General features: G+C 40.4%; 1 protein-coding gene across 4 annotated transcripts in view; it reads left to right on the top strand.

Annotated features, from left to right (window-relative positions):
* Window positions 1-19,820, top strand: part of RLIG1 (RNA 5'-phosphate and 3'-OH ligase 1) — a 174,907-nt gene that overhangs the window by 86,075 nt on the left and 69,012 nt on the right. For all 4 annotated transcript variants that reach the window (XM_085653918.1, XM_085653917.1, XM_085653916.1 and 1 more), the window contains 2 exons: window positions 328-525; window positions 9,745-9,914. In XM_085653918.1, coding sequence (XP_085510044.1) covers window positions 328-525; window positions 9,745-9,914 — 368 coding nt within the window. The remainder of the gene's footprint in view (window positions 1-327; window positions 526-9,744; window positions 9,915-19,820) is intronic.

Below are 19,820 nucleotides of genomic sequence, written 5' to 3'. Positions count from 1 at the left end.
TGCTTGGAAAACCTGGTTTTGACTTTGGGTTCAATAGACCCGATAGTGGTAAAGACTATTAAGAGGACCTAAATTTTGAAGTATGCTGTGTAGCAATGTATTACAGCACTGGGACCCTCCGTGTGAAAATGAATACTATTGTATTTGATATTTGCTCACCATCCACCTTACTCTTGGAAAGTAGTAATGCTATTGGTCTGTTGCTTAGAGTAGGCGGGCTTTTTTTAGCATAAGCTTAGCTGTTACTGTACCTATATGACAAATGTCTGTCCACTCCACATTTGTACAAACACTAACTACTAATTTAAAACTGTTCTTCTTGTACAGGTTGGGTGCCCGTAGAGAAAGGAAGCAAGCAATATTGTTGGCACTCTTCAGTGATAAACTATGAGGCTGGAGTGGCTCTTGTACTGAAACCGCGAGATGAGGATCCAGACATTTTGGAAATTAGTCTTGTACAAATATGTGATCTGTTAGAGCAAACACTAGAACTTATTGGTACCAACATTAATGCCAATCCATATGGTAAGGTCTTAATCTTCATTGTTCATTTGTAATGGTGCTTTGCATTTGCATTAATCTAAAGAGAGAGATGTGGTGCAGAACCTACAAAATATTGCCTTTACATTAGCCGCTAAGTGATTCTAGCCTGTTTGCAGGTTACTTATTCACCCAGTTCACCAAATTAATTAAACTGATTTCATGTTCCAAGTAATTTGTATAGTATGTATGACTCCCAAGGTTACCTCAAAGCTCTGTTTGTTTGTTTAAGTTTGAGCATTTATTCAAAGTCATTCATTCTATATATGGAAATTGTTCTGCAGCTAGAAGATTGCAACTAACCTAGGTTTTGCAGATGTTGTCTTTTTTAGTCTTGTCTTAGTTTGTAGAGAGAAAAGGGTTTTATGACAATAATATGATCTATATTCACATGCTTTTATACTTCTGCTAATAGTTTGCAACAGTTTCAGTGTTTATAAATCAGCTGTGAGTGTGAAGTGTTGATTTGATAATGGATCATTATGATTCCCTGTGATTCTGCTTTATGCACATATGTTATTTTTTACAGCATCATGTGTGGTAAAGGCAACAGCCAATGGGGGGGCATACATTTTTGTACACTTCGAACACTTAATTCCAGCGAATCTCAGACTAAAATCTATTTGTAACTCAGTTACACAGTTGACAGGAATGATAGATCTGGAGAACATTTAATTTTCTAGGGCAGACCAAATAAATGTGAACAAATCTATTGACCTGCTGTCCCTTGTTCCCAATTAGGTAGGATCTCTATGCGCCCACACTCAGGACTGAAAAATTGTTCTAAAATTACTGTTATCACTTAAAAAAATATTAAACCATTCGTATGAAAGAATCCACATGCATTTTACCAAAGCCTACACCCCGTTTAACTTTTTTCCTCCTGTCAAGCAGAATTCATGGCTATGTTTATGTGACACAGTTTGTTTTGAATTGTACCATTTCTTCTTCGATTGTTCTCTCACCCCTGTCTCCCCCCTCTCCACAAGTTTTTTCTATTTATTTTAAAGTAGAACTAGTGGATCCAGTTTCAGAAGTACATCAGAGGGGTGTTCCTATCAAAGACCTTAGTTGAATAGGCTGGTGCATCCTGAAGTTGGATCAGGTGTCAAAATCCTCCCAAGAGGTTCATTGCCCTTTGAGCCCGACACCTGCAGCAGACTTGGCTGCATGTCCTTCGTACAGGGTTACTTAAGAGATCGGTTCAGGACGTGTTCTGTTCTCAATATTGTACTGGTGTACTACTACTGGTTAGTGAGCAGTGCTTCTACATCGCACTTGATTTTAACTTTAATGCTAGAAATTGATTCTGGAGGCTGTTGTCCCTTTGTTTAGAAACTAAGCAGAATAATGAGAAGAAGTTTGAGTTGCACAACTTCGTACTATTTACATCCTCAGTTCAAGACAGACCTGCATTGGTTAGAAAACAATTGGCAGTTCACTTGGTGTCTCATCAGATGCTAAAGGCTCTTTCCATGCTTTCTGTGCTTTCACCTGTGGAGTTCATAAACAGTTTGCAATCCAAACATTATTTTGTAGGTCTGATTTTTTCTTTTCTTACATGCCACCTGATGTTTGTCACTCAATTAATAGAAGTGGAAATACCTAGCCATCCGTTTCGTTTTGATGGTTTTGGGTTGCATCTTAATCCCTCCTGCTTGGAGCTTTGGGCACTAATGTAAAGGTGCCTAGACCCCTGGTAGTTTATGTAATGAATGTGCTTTTCGCTAAAAGGACACACCCAAACCCTGCACTCCCACTTTGGAGGCAAATATATTACTGCACCTTTAAATAATACACTTTGAGCAACACCCCCTAAAGATGAGGAAAGGGCGCATCACTCCCTTCACCGTTTGGAAATTTAAATCCCCCGTCTATTTTTGAATTGCTTTTAGGTAGGAAAGCTGTGGGGTTCTTATTGCGTAAGACTGACAGGCGAAATTATAATAAAAGACGGTTTAAAGTATTGGATGGCTCTTGGAGGGTCTGGAAAGCTATTCAGAAATCATTGGTAATCCCAAAGCTTAACTATTATACTCCCCTCTGGAACTCCAGTATCTTTCCACACTTTAGCAATGATATATTGTGGAGATCGTGAGAGTATCAAGGAATTAGAAGATATGGGGATCTGTTTGAAGGGAGTAGAGTGTTGAGTTTTGATGATATTTATCATAAATTTGAAATCCCAACCAAACATGATTTTAAGTTTTTACAAATCCATCAAACGCTATCGAGTATTAGGCCACGGTCTACACCAGGTGGTAAAATTGGTATACTTGTGTATGTGCTGGGACGGGGTACTAAAATCAGTCCGATTTATAAAGCACTAATCTCAACAATGCAAGATGATTTGGAGAAGGTTGAGGCTTCATGGATGCTGAAATTAGGGGATTCGGAGGTGGACTTAGATAAAGCATTACAATTGGCTGGGAAACTGTTCCGTTCTGCGAATTTGAGAGCACATTACAAAACGTTGTTTCACCTTTATTTTACACCAACTAAGTTATTTGAGGTAAGAGGGACGACGATAAATGCCCAAGATGCCACGAGGGGCCTGCAAATCTGATATATATGTTCTACCTCTGTAATAAGTTACGCGAGATTGGTGCTCAGATTGAAACATTTTGGGAGGGGCTGCTAGGTGTTAAGATCAATCTATCCCCTACCCTAATGATAATAGGAACTGATTGTAGCCTGAGTCTGAACAAGGGAGAGGAAGCATTTGTCTTTATTTGTGTGGCGGTTCTCTGGATATTGCTGGCTGCAGGCTGGAAGGATACCACGGTTCCTTCCTTCCAGATGTGGCTTTCCAGACTCTTGGAGATTCATAACATCGAATCTTCCCTCTATTCCCGGAGAGGTAGGAGAATGAGGGAGATGGGGCAGAACATCTGGGCCCCCCTCAAGGGTTGGAGGGATTCTCGCGTATAAAATGGCCCTAGGGTATTATACTAATGTTTAAATACTGACTATATTGCTTTTTGTGATAATTAATTATTTGTATAATGTGGTTTTTATGTAGTATTTATGTATTGTATTGATTGTTGATTGCAACAGGTAGTAATAAATAAAAAAATAAAAAATAAAAAAATAATATTTATTGGAACATTCCTCTCAACAAAAGAGTGTTAATCAACCCATTCCTCATGGTTTCAGGATTACAAATACACTTTGCATTAATGTATCCGGTTTAAAAGTGAACAGGAACAGATAAACATGAAATAGTTGTGAAGGTTGATTAATATTCTGGAATTATATTGAAAGTTTTAGAATATAACATACTCATGCAATGGGAAAAATCTCAGCCCCACTATACTTAATTTAATAGCACCAGTTGATTTCAAATGTTTACTACAAATGACTTGATCTGCAGAAACTATTGATTTGTTAAATATAAAGAAAGGCAGACTCATAAAATCAAAACGACAAGCACTCATATGTGATACTAGTTGCAGGATCCAATGATTAGAGGTGCCCAAAGGTAACCTTATAGGTGTAACATAATCAAAATAATATTTGTGGTGAGCAGGTGGCTATAGCTAATATGTATTCAAACAATCATTTTACATAGACCATATCCCTGTACTACTTCTAATTCTACTAGTGCATATTAAAAAATAGATGAAATTAGATTTTTAAGTTGACAGTGCAGTCGAGATAAGAATATGAATTTTAATATCAAAGAAAGGGTTGAAAAAATTAGGTTGGTGCCAGCACCGTAAAAGTTACACCCGGCAGATCTAGGTGTAAGAGATCTGTATGCATCCTGCTGTTGAACCAATGATATTGTATTATTTTGAGTTGTGTGTTTCTTTTTAGCCAAATTAAGATTGGTGATTTGGCTATAAAAATGCAAACTATAGCATGGTTATTGGCTGTAGGTAGGGCCTCCATTATTACAGGAAAATCTATGAAAATCCACAAAACCTGAAAAGCTATCCAACAACTATTTTATTTTTGTTTGTGATAGAAAGTTAAGTTTATTTAGACCGTAGTCTTTAAAACCATATGAATACATTATTACACACTAGTTGAAAACAATATGAACATCTAAAATTGCCAGGTCTAAGCCGAAATAGCCTTTAAAAACCTTCCCAAAGCATATGTTACATCAAGGAACTCATGTTTTAAAGAAGTGTGATTGCCTCATTGCGGTGGTAATCTTTATACTTTAAAAAGATTGGTTTTAAAATCAACCTTCTAATTCAGAACAAATTCAAACAATCAAATGTAAACAATCAAACAGTAAATGAGGGTAGAGGGTGTGGGTTAATGGCTAGAGTGGCTGACCCTGAAGCTGGGGAACCAGGTTCGACTCTAGCGGGAGGCTGAAGCATCCTGTGATACTGGGCAAATCACTTAATGTCACCATGCCCAAAAATGAATGTGTCCTTCTGTAATGCAGCTGGTGCCTTATGTAAAGTGCTCTGATACCTTTGGGTCAAGTTTACGCTATATAAAACTACGGGAAAAAATGCACATTCAAATTATTGCTTCATAAGACGCATGCACATTTGCCATCCCCATCCAAAAAAGCATAAAGTTTTTCATGATTTTAAAAACAAAAAGGTAAAAGCCACACAAAATCACTGTTAACGAAGATAAATACAGGTACACACGACTTTCCTGCCAAGGTTCCTACATGAAACTTGCTGAACATTCCAGAGATAATTAACGTAAATCACTTAACCTTTATTTACTCTCATGTGCCTCCTTTAAATCTTTGTTTGAGAAATGGGGTAGCTCTGCAATTTTGTAATACACAATATTTAACTTAACTGCCACTCCTACTTAACTATTTGAAGCCATACCTTCCCATTTGAGATCACTACTAGAAATTTCTATGACACAGAAGGATGAGATTTTTGGTTCCTCCACACCCAAGAGTTTGTCCCAAAAGTGCATGGTATATTTCCTTGCTAGGAAATTCCAAGACTGTAATCCTGCTTCGTTTTTTATGATGGGCTCATAGCGCCCTTGGTATCCCCAGGAGGTTTTTCAAGCATTTACTTTTACATTTATCGCAGTTAGTATAGGACCTAAGACAAACCTCTTACCGCATAAAAACGTTGTGGGGGGGACCATGGCAGGCATTATATGCTATAAGTACTGAAGACAGGGAAGGGCTAAAGTTCTGGAAAAACAACTGAACACAGTGTTTACTGACTATCTGGATGTCAACGATTTGTTGGACACCTCCCAGTATGGCCTCCGCTCACGCCATTCCACTGAGTCTGCCTTAATCCTTGCCACCGAAGAGATCCGCAGGGTGGTGGATGAGGGGGAGGACGGTCCTCGTACTCCTGGATCTATCAGCCGCGTTTGACACAATGAACCATATTGTTCTGGTGCAGCGGCTGAGGGACGTAGGGGTAGAGGGGACTGCCTTGGCCCTCCTGTCCTCCTTCCTGGAGGCAAGAGAGCAGAGGCTGTTCTGGGATGGCTTGAAGCTGGATAGTTTCCATCTTCCCTGCGGTGGCCCACAGGGATCCGCCCTTTTCCGACAATGTTCAACCTCTACGTCACCCCACTGGCTAATCTAATCGGGAGGCATTGCTTCATCTTGGTCTCTTCCGCTGATGACTCGCAACTTGTCATCTCTGTCACCAATCAGCCAGAGACCACAGCAGCCAGGTTCCATGTCTGTCTCACTGAGATTATGATCTGGATGGATCAGAACTTCCTGAAAATAAACACAGATAAGACAGAGGTGATGGAGTTCGGTCCGGGCCAGCCCCTGTGGAACCGGTCCTGGTGGCCAATCGAATCCAGAGAATGCCCCTGTCCGGTGAACAAGGTCAGGAACCTAGGGATCATCTTTGATGATAAATTGAATTTTGGTGCCCAGGTAAACAGCCTTACCTCATCCGGCTTTTTCCTTCTAAAAACTCTTAGAATTTTTTTTCCATACATCTCTAAGAACTGCAAAAGACGGTGATGGTAGCCCTCTTTCTATCCAAGTTGGACTATTGCAATGCCCTATTTTTGGGCATCGACAAATTCCAACTGAAAAAACTGCAGTTGTTACAAAATGCCGCAGCGAGATTACTCCTGGGCATACCCAGAGCAAAGCCAAGCTCTGCTGGAATCAAATCACTTCACTGGCTCCCCATCAAACAGCGTGTAGAATTTAAATCCCTCTGCCTTGTGCATAAGGCAATATATGGTGGCGGTGCAGAGGACATTCAAAAACTGTTTCCACCATACATTCCCCCACGTGCTCTTAGATCTGCCAGCCTAGGCCTTATTAAGACCGTAAAGACCAGACGGGCAAGATGGGGGGGCAGGGCAATATCACAATGCGCGGCAAAGCTTTGGAACAAACTGCCACTACCTATGAAGCTTCAACCCAACCTGCAGCTTTTTAGGAAGAGCCTGAACCTGGCTGTTCACATCCGTATAGGCCTCTCTCAATCATTGTACACCATTTCTGCCCACACACCCCAGCGCCAAGACGCTACGGCAATCGAGCGCTATATAAGCATATAAACCTAAAAATATATATTTTAAATTCAACTAGCTCTCTGGTTGTCGATAAAACCCAGACATCTCCTATTTTCCTGTGCTGGGACCGATTTAATTTCTCATTGAATGTCATCCCCCAGATACTTATAGAAGGTGACAACCTCTACTGGCTTGTCCCCCAGTATCCACATGTATAAAGCCACAATTTCTTGTCAAATTTAACAATTTTAGTTGTAGCCATATTAGTGGTTAGATCATTTTCCACATAATATTTACTAAATGACTCCTGCTTTCTTTGGAGCTCAACCTGTGTCAAATCAAGAACTGCCAAATCGTCAGCATATAAAAGACACAATATGTCTTCCCTCCCCCATCAGACCCAGCAAATCAGCAAGGTACAGGGAAAACAGCACCCCTGCTTCAAACTAATTTTCTCTGAGTGTGATCCACTTAGATTCAACTCCACCTAGGCCCAGTTATCCTGGTTGAGCTCTTCTAAAATTGTTAGGCAGCACTTCGCATACCCCTTTGCTTAAGCTAGACCACAGAACATTCTGGTTGACTAGGTCGATGGCGGACCGGAAATCTGCAAAACAGTAGTTTCTATCACCTTCTGGCACATAAACTAAAGCAATGGTCAATAGTTGAGTGTCCCTGCTTGAAACCTCCTTGTTCAACGGTCACCAGCTTATTGGACTCTATCTTCTCCTTCATGAACAGTAAGATGGCTTATCAAGCGGAAATTTCTAAGATCTGCTGGGTCCTTTAATTAAATATAGGCTTTATCACAGCCCCTTTTCAGCTAACAGGAAAGGTTCCTAATTTTATTACAGTAATAAAAATCATTTAAAAAAAATAGGCCACCATTTGGGATTTGATTTTAAGGGAATCGCTGGTAGATTATGTGGTTCTGCCACTCTTGTCAGCTTTAGAGAAGTTATTATTTTATTTAGGTACTTCTCAGTTAGTATCCTTAACAACCCCACCTCTGGGGTAGGGGGCTCCCAAGTACCTCTATCCATCGACTTAAAGGCCTTACAAGTATTACTTAAATAGGAGACCCACTCATTCTCCGGGACTGTCCACCTTGTTGGTTCTATTAACTTATTGCAACCCACCTGTTCTAGTTTCCAGAATTACCTATTTATATTTGATACCTTTACATTGTTAGAATACGTTTGTAGATTCATATGTTCTACAGGATACGTATATCTTGCGGTCTTTTTCTTATGATTTCTGATAATGTTTTGCACGGTGTTATAAAATTTGTGGGCAAAAGAGCTACTGACTTATCATCAAATTCAAATTTTAGACTTCTTAAACCCATGTTGTTAATTTTGATTTGTAATTCTTGTACCAGTGCTGTCCATTAAAAAAAGGCATTTTCTCGCAAACGTCTTAGTAAAAAAGATTAGAAAACAAGTTTTTTGTTTTTTTTTACAGTGGAGTCAATAAAACACTGTTTTGGATTTATCCCTCTGTCAAGCAAGCACATAACACAATGTTATGTTGTATTTTAAATAAAAAAATATATTTTGAGGTTTAATTTCCATATTTCAGACCAATATCAAAAAAGGCACAGGAAAGGCTAAAAAAATAAATCCTAAATGTATTTTTACCTTTTCAATCGAATTTTTGAAATGAGATTCAATTATTTAAGTCTGTTAGACCACTCGTTTACTGGATTTGATTATGGGTTACTCCTGACCTGAAGGAATTCAGAGATTTTTTTTGTTGAATTGTTGTGCATAAGGTGTGCGAAATCAATACTCTGGGTTAAATTTGTCTAATAAGCTGGGATTGATAAGGGTATGTATTAACCCAGAAAGAATGTGTAGAACCGACCTTAATATCACAAAATCTAGTTATTGGACCTACATCCAAGATATTCATTTAAGTAATCATTTAATTGGTAAATTAACAAACAGATTTTTAGACATAAAGCCGTTTTCTCGTTATGAGGATTTTTTAGATTTCATCTCTTCCCCTCTAGCCAAAAGTCTTTATATCCGTTTTCAACTTGTCACTCTCCCTTTGAGATCAGTAATGAGTCAATGGCACAAGGCCCCCTGTATTAACACCTGTCCGGCATGTGGCTTGGCAGATAAAGATGAGGCTCAAATATTATTCTTCTGTCTGAGCTACCATGACTCGCGCCGAAAATGGATTATTCCTGTATGCTAAAATCTGAAATTAACAAAATATATAGTGGCCCTCAGAATATTAAGGAGTGACACCACTCCAATAATAGCCATTGCTACGAGCAAATCTTTACTGGCAGTATGGCAGACTATTGACTATGCCCTAAAGTAACTAGGGCAAAATCTTTTAATGACTGTTTATCTGATCAATCTTATCAATATTGCTTTTATATATTCAGCTGGGAGATAGTTTTTATGTATTTTTTACGTTTTTATTGCTTGATTTGCACACAGCCTTGCTTGACTTATGCTTCTATTTTGCACATTCGTAAATAGCTAAAGTAAATGATTTTTTTTTTAATAGTGATGTTCTTAATGAATTGTGCTATGACATGTCTTAAAATGGTCCTATAATATATCTCTTGTAATGTTTTTATATATGTGCACTTTGAAGGTACTCGGTTACCGAATAAAGATCATTACTACTACTAGTTGCCATTAATGTTTACTGCGGGCTATCTTCTGAAAAGACTGCTCACTTATAATATATAAAAACCCTGTTTTTGTTGCGCTAAAGAAATGCATTTTTCTAATTTAGGATTAGGAACTAAAAAGCATCCTATCCATTTTCTGGTCCCGCATGGATTATTTCAAATTAAGAATCTGCCCACGCCAAAATATCATGAACTTCTTTTGTGGTTTGAAAGTTTCAAAGAAGCCAAAATTGAAGGAATAGTATGGCATTGTAAAGATGGAGCTTTGATAAAGGTGAGTAAATCTTATGGGAAAGTAATGGTCTTTTTTTTTGATAAGTAAAGAAGTGCAAGGAACAAAGCAATTTAATACCATTGTGCAAAAATAATTATTTTTTTATAGTCTTCACTTTCAAATTTGGGAAAATGATCACAAAATTATTTTTACACAAACGTGGACACTCATAATTCTACAATTCCCATTCAAGAGAAACATCATATAGATTTTTGTTGATGTGTTAACATGAAATTGTCTATGTTGTCAATAGATTGTTCTTTTTCCAATAGAGCAAGCAACTCTTTTTCAAAGGATAGCTTGAATAATTTTGTTTTGATTTTTTGTCCTGATTTAGACAGTTGTATAAAACCGAGGCACCCCCTAACCATGATTTTGTTTGATAAACTTTATGTGAAAGATGAGCATGTGATAACATGGGTTTGCAGTGACTCACTTGAGTGAAGCATGTTTTAGAATTGGTTTTCTATGTAGCCACTCAGTGATAAGTTTCTAATTGCAGGTATTCTGACTCATACATACAAGTGACATAATACATTTTGTTCTGTCTCTAATTCGAAATAAGATCATCACTACGGCCGGGTCAAATTCATTTGTAAATATTCTTGTTTTCTTTTGTGCATTTTGGCTGGATAGCTGGCTGAAACATGCTTGCCAGAAGATTGAAGTGGCAACCATAAAAAAATGTATTTGCTGCCTAACTGGTAATTTTAGCTTCATGCAACTCTGGATCCAAAGCTTTACAATATCCTGGTGTTCAAAAAGAAAAGATCTCCACCAGGAGCCCAGTCAGACTGGTATGCTATCTGTTCTGAATGAGGAGTGGACCCGATGATGAAGCATGCCACATTGGTGGGTAAGGGTCTCGGTCCTGAAAAAAAAGACGCCTTTTTAACAAGAGGCTTCCAAGAAGAACCATCTTATAAAGATTCGCCATACCTTTTGTTTTAGAACTTACCCAGACCTTCCTCATGCCTAGTACAATGGATATGATGGAGACAAGTGTTTTCCCAGCCATTTCCATCAGTTTTTCCAGTTCTAAGTAAATTAATACCAATTGTGTGAAAGCAGCATATGATAACAAGAATCGTAAGGTAGAATGGCATAGATATTCTGAGATGTGCATGCACATTAGGGTTTTCTCTGTATTCCTCAGTTGTCTATAAACTGAAAAAAGGTATGCAAAGATCTTTCCTGTCTGCAGATATTCCTAATTGATATGGTTTAGCTTTAACAGTACTGCTTACTTCTATTGGTACAAAACACAGCCTCATGTGTGGGAGTTACAGTATGATAAACCAATATTATTCAGTCCTGCTTTATAATTGAGGACTGGCAAGAGTCTAATGAAGATGCATTATTGGTCATTTCCGTCACTATCTTCTTATGGTACTATTAGCCTATTAGCACACCAACTTCGAATCCTTTTTTAACTCCTGCTGGATCAGAGACTTCTGCCCTAAACTCCACTCAAGACCTACATTTAAACAAGCATTGGCATGGCCAATAGGTCTCGCCTTTGGGACCTTATAAGTGTTTAGCCATGCAACAGTTGCATAACTAAATACTTATAAGGTCCCAAAAGCGAGACCTATGTGCTATGCCAAGCGGCCGTGCGGCCGGAAAGTGAAAGTGATCGCGATCAAACATCAAAGTGAAAGTAATTGCGGTAAAAGCGGCGCGCGCGCCCGCTCACATGCACTGTAGCTCTAGGCTGGCCTGGTAGCACTTTTTGAAGCCCTCTCAATAAGCCTCGCCAGACCAGCGCATGCCCTGGGTCAGGCGAGACCTAAAAAGGAGAGGGCGGGTGATTGGGGTGGGGGTGTGGGGCAAGTTTTGTCCAGAGGGCCCAGATCCAGTTTAGGTTATCAACACCGATAAATATACTTCAAATAAATCTACACTAAATCTTCAGCATATGCTGTAATTATCCTGAAAAGTTCTTTTGTTTTTGAGCAGGTTACATCTCATTTGATATCTAAGTCACTCAAATTAGTATATTATTTATTTTTGACTGGTTTGCGTGAGTGATATATTATGGGTGAAAAATGTTCTAGGGAATATATGTAGAAGCATGTATATGTTTCCGAAAGCAGAGTCAGAAGTTACCCAACTGCTGTGAATGAAAGTTTCAGTTCTATCAAGAACACAGATGTGAAGATTATGCTTAACTTTAATGGAGTTCACAGCTGCCAAATAAAAACTACAATACCCAAAAATCCAGTGTGATAGTAATAAGCATGTGGTCAGAAAAACCAATGAACATCTATAATAGAGTATATCAGGACATTGTTTTCACCTACTAGCCTGCTTTCTTTGAGCGTGGAGAAGCAATCCGTTCTTCCTGAGGTATCACGACATCCTGGTTATTATTTCTTCTCCGACACTGGAGAATTAAAGTAAATAACTGCATTCTTCACAAGTATTGTGGCACATGATTCCTCGTAAAACCACTGACATCAACAAGATCACATTATTATTAGTTAACAACACCTTATACCATACAGTCGATTTCAGAAAATAAAAATTTTTTTAGAAACATTATATATCCCAAGTGAAGTGGTTCTTGAAATCTCATAGTTCCAGGTGGGATAATCGTTGTCTATGTCTCCTTAATAGAATCAAAACTTTTCTTCATGATAGCTAGGAAATGTTTCATTCTGTGACCGGGCTGGGGGTTCAGATTGTGCTTTTTCAAACCTTTATTACTATAAGCATTGCAGTTTCAGAGGCCAGTATAAAATGAAACCTTTTAAAAGAGGACCATTCTGCTGGCTTGAGAATATCCCCAAATCTAGCCCCTAGTAGAAAAGCACGAATTTCCATGGCACCGCTGGAAGAATGAGTACTGTAGAAAATGTAATTAGTAGTTGAGGGGGTAACTAGCCATCTCAGTAATAATCACAGTTCTTGTCAAGGTGAGCCACTAACGTCACTAAATAGCAATGGCACAGAATAGTCAGCCTTAATTTAGAGGCAATGTGTAAAGTATTTACGCTGTACTAAAATTGTAATAAAATGGGAATGCAAAACAATAAAAATCCCAAACCTAAATGGAAAAACAGAGTAACAGTTCAAAAACAGTGACACCAAAACAACAACAACCCAGTAAGAGTAAAGGAGATATTAACCTCTTCTTTGCCCATGACGAGATAGTCTCGTCATGGAGCACGGTCGCGCTGTGCCCATGACGAGACTATCTCGTCATGAACCCCACCCACTAATGAAACGCCCGGCACAGGAGGGGGAAAGGGCGTGGCACAGAAGGGGTTAATTTTTAAAGTTTTAAGTAGAAATAGTGCAAAGAAGCTCATTAGTCCCTGCAGAACAGGATCTAGCCACACTTTGACGCTGACCGTGAATGAGCGCAGGTCAGAAACAGTAACCAGGCTCGTTCTGGGCAAAAGATTTTATCAACTTCCTTTAGTCCTTCAAGCCCCATCTACCAAAAGAGTACACTTCTAACGCCGCCCAGGAGCTTAGGGGATTCACTTAGACTCGCAGGTTGTCATGCAGAACCAACAGCAGGGTTCAGTTCAAGCCCAGTTGCTACTGGTCAGCTGGTCAGTTGCAACAAATAGCCTCTTGTAGCTTGTTGTGTCCCTGTAGGTTTAATAGGAGGTCAGCCTTGTGACCCCTGGAGTCAACCTTTTCCTGGGTACAAACGAAAGAGCAGGTCCAGTCTTCTAGGCTCTTCTCAGGTCTGAGACACAGGTTCAGTCCTTTTCTGATCTTCCATAGGTCCAGGAGTGTTCTGAAGTGGAGGTGCCAAATTCATGCCTGGCATGAACTAGTTGGTTGGAATGAATCTTGGGGATGCCCTACCCAAAGGGGTAACTCTTCCTGGGGGTAATCCTACCCATGTTGGGCATTTTCAAGATGGTGAAGTCTTCAGCCACACTAATCTTGGGCTCTGAGTGCTCTGGGTGTATGTGGGGAGTGTACTATGGTAATCTCAGTGTCCTCCCACATCTAACACCAAAAATCCAGTTTTAGGCAGTACCTGTTCTCACATCAACTTCAGAGACACAAGTCTGGTAGAACCAAGCTGATTTTTCAGCAAACAGATATGCAAAACACAATAATTGTTTTGGCTTCCGGCATATGCCCTTTGAAGTGTACCTCGAATCTTGTATGTAAATTCTGTAGACAGGCTGTGACACTGTAATGTCAAAAAGAGGACCCGCTGTGATTGAGCAAGTGTCAGCAAACATTTGCCTGTGAGAGGGAAGTGCACCTCAAGTATCATATGAAAAATAGTTGTTTAATATTTTTTCTATCTTCCCATTCCCACGATACAGTATTAGTATTTAATATTGCATCCCAGTGCTTTCCCATGGAACAGCCAACCCTACTACAGTGATAATAGCATTGAGGTGTTTTTCATTGTTAGGACATGTTTAATATTAAACTTGTGCATATCCTGCTTTTAAATACAGTGCGCACTTCCTTATGAGCAATATGGACTTCTTAGGGGTGACTTATCAATATTTAAAAGGATGGTTTAGGCATGACCAAAGGGAATCTGCACAGCCAGGCTACTGGTGGCAGGCCTACAGTCATGTTTACATTGTCACTGTAGTGGATGGCGCAATGGGTGCTGCAGTCCACTTGAGACCTTTAACTTACAGGCCCTGGGTACACCTTGGCACCATATACTAGGGACTTATAGGTTAATTTACATATGCCAATCAGGTGTATACCAATTTCATCAAGTTGAATGGAGCACAAGCACTTTACCTCTGGGTAGCAAGGGTAAAGTGCACAGAGTTGTATAGCAAGCAAAAATAGGGTTCAGCAAAAGGCTAAATAAATCCAGGGTGACCCAGCAGAAAGAGAAAATATTCCATCAAGCACCAAGTGATGAAGCATCATTAGCTTTCTGTAAAGGTCACTGTTGTCTGGCCAGTTGCTAAAGATGTGTAGAACCCTGTTTACGACCAAAGTCCTAGTGTACTGAGGTGTCTGTGGTACCCAGTCAGTCTGATACCCCTCATGGACTTGCTAACTAAGAGGTGCAATCCTACTGGGTTACCTGCCACAGGGAGATAACCTCAAAGATAGCTGATCTGAAGAATTTACTGTACAGTATGCTTTGCATACTTTGGCGAGCTTAGATAGGAATGTAGCATGAAGACTGCATCACCCTCCCAAGGAACCAGTGCCTCTCTCCATATGCCAACTGCAGCAAGCCGTCCATGCTGATCTGGATCTTTTGTGAGTACCGGATGTTCAGGATTGCTGTATGATGAAGGCAACTCCTTGCCATCATTATCTGTGCTTGAACTGTTCCATTCCATGAGTACCAAAAGGTTGCCCAAGATCATTGGGTGTATCTCTCCTCTCAGACCCTGAAATGTGCACTATCTATGTGGCAGCATAATTAGAAGATGGCAAGACATCTCAGGAAGCATAGGGAATCATCATTGCGCCCTCCAAATTGGAGTGAAAATAATTATTTCTGCTATTTGTCTCCTAGTTTCAGCTGCTACCCGGGTTATCATTATAAAATCAGGAAAGGCATTACTCAACCCCTCATTCCAGTCCTGTAGAAAAGTGTCTGCATGAGACTCATCTGGGTCTGGCCTCTAGCTGAAAAAGCATGAAATTTGTGCATTCAGTCTGGATGTGACTAAATACTCCCTGGGGAAATGACCCACCTGAGGGAAAGGCCATTGAATACCCTAGGATTTAGGTGTGAATGCGAAAATCCCTCAGGTAGCAATGAGTTTCACTCTGCTTGAGAGTTGCAGAGTTGGCTTAGCCCATGAAGGTGAACCACTTTCCCACCTATTCTCTTCTCCAGTCCGTAGTGCTAGAATCCTTGGCGATGTCAACCTGTCTCTTGTTCTGGATCCCCCTTCTGGCTTGTTGACTTATTTGACTGCCAAAATGTTGTCCGCCCTGAAAAAAATGCAAGAGGTGCTTTAGGAAGTTCATGTGGGTTTCCAGTTCCTTCTGAGACCAACTTTCTCCGGTAACATTTTTATCACATCGAGCCTCAGCCCCAACAACTGGCATTCAACTCTATTAGGATGTTCGTTGCTAGTCTGAAGGGTGATTGATCATTCCACGCCTCCATGTGGTCCAGCCACCATAACATGTCCTTCCTGGCTTCCTCAGGCAGTGGAATTCCCTTGGCTAGGAGAGTCCATTTTGTAGATAACAAATCTGAAGTCTCTGAAGGACCTGATGTAATGGGTGTAGAAGGCTATAGGAGGCCCACTATCCTGGCAAGAACTCATAGGGACATCCTTTCCAATGTGAGCATTTTTCTTAGTTCTTTCTTTATTCGATCTGATCTTGTCGAAGGGTAGTTTCAGAGTTCCACTCTTTGAGTGTATTGTGAATCCAAAGAAGTTCATCATCCTCTTGGGAATCAAGAGTGAATTCTTTCCTGATTGATTCGGAAACCAGGTCTTCCAGAAGAAAGCTGGCAATTTGCGCTTATTGCAGTAAGGCATCTGTCCTGAACCAGGAAAATTAAATCGTCCAGGTAAAGATTAACCTGCTGCCTCCTGCCGGCAACAAAAGTACAATTGGTTCAAGGAGCTTTGAGAAGCTCCATCAGCGGAAGAGAGACCAAACGGACGAACTTTGACTCCCATACTTGAGCTTGTCAAAGAAATTGCAGGAAATGTCTGTGAGTTGGAAAAATAGGAACTGACAGGTGCCATTCAGTTTGAGGTAAATCATCCAATCTTTTGACTGAGATGATCCCTTAAAACACTGGTTCCCGGTCCCCCACTTAATCATTAGTGGAACCTGGGGACTCCAATGAAGCATCACAGGAATCCGTGAATCTCCCCCCCCCCCTCCCCATGAGCCATTACTGGAAGCCAGGGAGACCAGTCTAGGCATTTTTGATGATTTGAACCACAAAACAAACAAAAAATACAGTAACAAGCATTCATCAAACAAATACCCAAATGATAAAATATTTCATTTAATTCACAAACAAATACAAAAAACAACATTTTTATGAAAAGGTTGAAGCTATTCTAAGTTCAGTGGAGGCCACTCATTGTCCATACTATATTCGGTTTGATTCACTTGCTGCAGACCCACAAATCAATCTGAGGATACGAACTCAGCCGCCCATATTAAATTCCTTTACGTTTACAAAACATTTGCAACTTTCCAAATACACTTTATTAATTTGTTAATGTTATTTAAATTTCAAATAATTAGTGGCCCTCTGAATTCGACTGTGCAGACCCCTAGGAGTCCATGGACCACAGCCTAACAACCACTGCCTAAAAGATTGATACCCCCAATCTTGAAATGTCTGTAGACTAGCCACCCATTGAATTACCGTAAGTTGATAACTAGTCTTACTCTTTTGTCCTTATAACTTACCAAGGAGAGGTTACTTCAAAAAATCTCTCATGTGAAGAAAAGGTCTTACTATCACCCCTTTTGGCCTCCAAAGTTAGTACGTCATAATCGATCAGTTTTACCATGTCTTCTGAGTCAGTCGGTCCTAACACCTGAGATGGTGAAACCTCAAAACTCTATTTTGCTCTGAGTCTGACCAACGCTGACTGGAAACTTACTAGCTACATACAGCACAGCAGCTCGTGGCAGTGGTATGGAAAAAACGACTCCCTCCCCCACCCGCTGCTCAATGGTTCACTTGCCTGTGGCAAATGATGGAACAACTCTCTCATAACTTATCTTTCAGCTGGTCTGGCACCCACTGGTCCAATATCTCATGCGCTTAGTTCACCTGTTTCAACCCTCCATGACTAGGGGCACTGCAGCTCAAAACTCTATTTTGAACCTCTTCATGGTCTCTAGGACTCATACATGAAATCTCCTGCCAGTTGTGAAAGCATTCTGCAGTTCGGATTCCGACATCTTAAGTAGGAAAGAAGACTGAACTTTCCTGGATACCCTCACGGGTGACAAGCTGCCCTCTTTAAATCCACCTTACATTACATTACCTGAAGAGTTAAAGTTTCCTCTTACACCACATTTGGCAGCTCGACCCCTGCTGAATTTGCTCCTTGAGGGGGAAAAAGGGAATGAACCCTTATTGATCCTGACATGCCTCTCTTCTGGGAGCTTAGCCTTCATGAGGACTCTGATTGAATCCTCGGCCGGGTGAACTATCCCCTGCTATTCCCAGCCCACCATAAACCTTTGAGGCGGTGTCTGAAAACTTAGAACTTTGGAAGGTCCTGTCACACGCACTGATCTATCCCCCATACTATCATCCCCCTTGAACCCTCTATACACCCTACACCTATGTGTCCAGTAATGTCATGGAATACCATCAACTGCCTGGAGCAGTGATGTGTTGTGTCTACATTGTCTACTCACATTTTAAACCAGTACCTATATAAAATGTGCTTTGTTGCCAGATGTGTTTACTGCAATCATCACTGTGTACATCAAGTTATGAAACTCAAAGTATGGAAAAAAAAAATCTTTGGGTTGAAAGTTCTTTTTGAAGAGGATAGCGCCATAAAATTAATACTAGTGTATTTTCATAGCGGAGGGGGCTTGTGGACCTGAACATCTGTAGAATTGTTTCCTTATCCCTGTAATTCATTCCCTACCATTTTGAGAGTTTATTACTGAACAGTTTCTCATGTATAAGGAGCAGCTGCTGTAATGGCTTGGGATTGTCTCCTGGATTAATGTGTCCTGTTATTTTGTTGTGTTTTCAAGTATACCACTGAACAGTTTTGATGCCACCTCCTCTCTTAATCGTACACAGCTTTCTGTCAGTGCAAGATATGAATGTATTTATATGCACTTTGGGAACACAAAATTATATTAAGCTTATGTCAAAGTGTGCCTCCTCCCACTTAATCCGATTACTCAACATGCAAGCTTGTAGCAATGACTATGGCATTCTGTACACAATCCTCGACCTCTGATTCACATCCAGAATGTGGAGGGCTTAGTGCTCTAAATCCAAATTCAATTTGATAACGTGGCAAAATGCCCTAAAGCACCTAACTGGAGGGAGTGCTCGGTCTCTCAGAGGTCTCCCCTCCTTGCTATTAACAATATGCAATCCTGGCCGCAAATATGAAAAAGGCACCGGCACACCCCCAATAAGTGCAAAAGTGTTTATTACATTTCACAGTGACAAGAAGCTCAATGCGTTTAGGATAACGAGTAGCCTTGGTCAAGATTTATAATATATACTACCTACTGGAAGTCGTCAGAAGGTAGTTATAGTTAGGACCTAGTTTCCAAAGGAAAAACATTTTTTGTGTAGCTATTAACTTTGGTGCCATTTAATAAATCTTCATGAACTTTTCAAAACTAGTTTGCCTCTCACTTCAACTGCTGTCTGGAAACTTTTGAAGTGATTTGACAAGTGTGGGCCGAGAAAAAGGGGGGGTCCCAAAACACGTTTTCCCCATGCAGTTTCAATAGGGATTTTAGACATGACTTCAGCCCGCACCACTGGTCAGTTATATCACTGATGACATCTCAAATGACATCACTGATGACATCATACACAGAACCACTCACACAACCACGCAATCACTTACACCCAGTCTCACACCCATACAACTGCTCACACACCCACTCATCCCTAGAGCCACTCACACACCCACCCACTCACTAACCCACCCATGCAGCTACTCGCACACCTACTTATTTACCCATACAGGCACTCACACGCCCACTCACTCATCCATGCAATCACTCACTCATCCATACAAGCACTCACACGTCTGCTCACTCACCCATACAGCCACTCACAAATACATTCGCACACCCTTAGAGCTACTCACTCACCCATACAGCTACTCACACACCCACATATTCACCCATACAGCTCCTCACACACCCACTTATTCACCCATACAGCCACTCCACACACACCCATACAGCCACTCGCATAACTTGTATGAGAAATGGTATCACTCAGTACACAAA

Source organism: Triturus cristatus, chromosome 4_1 (genome assembly GCF_964204655.1).
Source record: "Triturus cristatus chromosome 4_1, aTriCri1.1, whole genome shotgun sequence".
Classification (NCBI taxonomy): Eukaryota; Metazoa; Chordata; class Amphibia; order Caudata; family Salamandridae; genus Triturus; species Triturus cristatus.
This window is presented reverse-complemented; position numbering and strand designations above follow the sequence as displayed.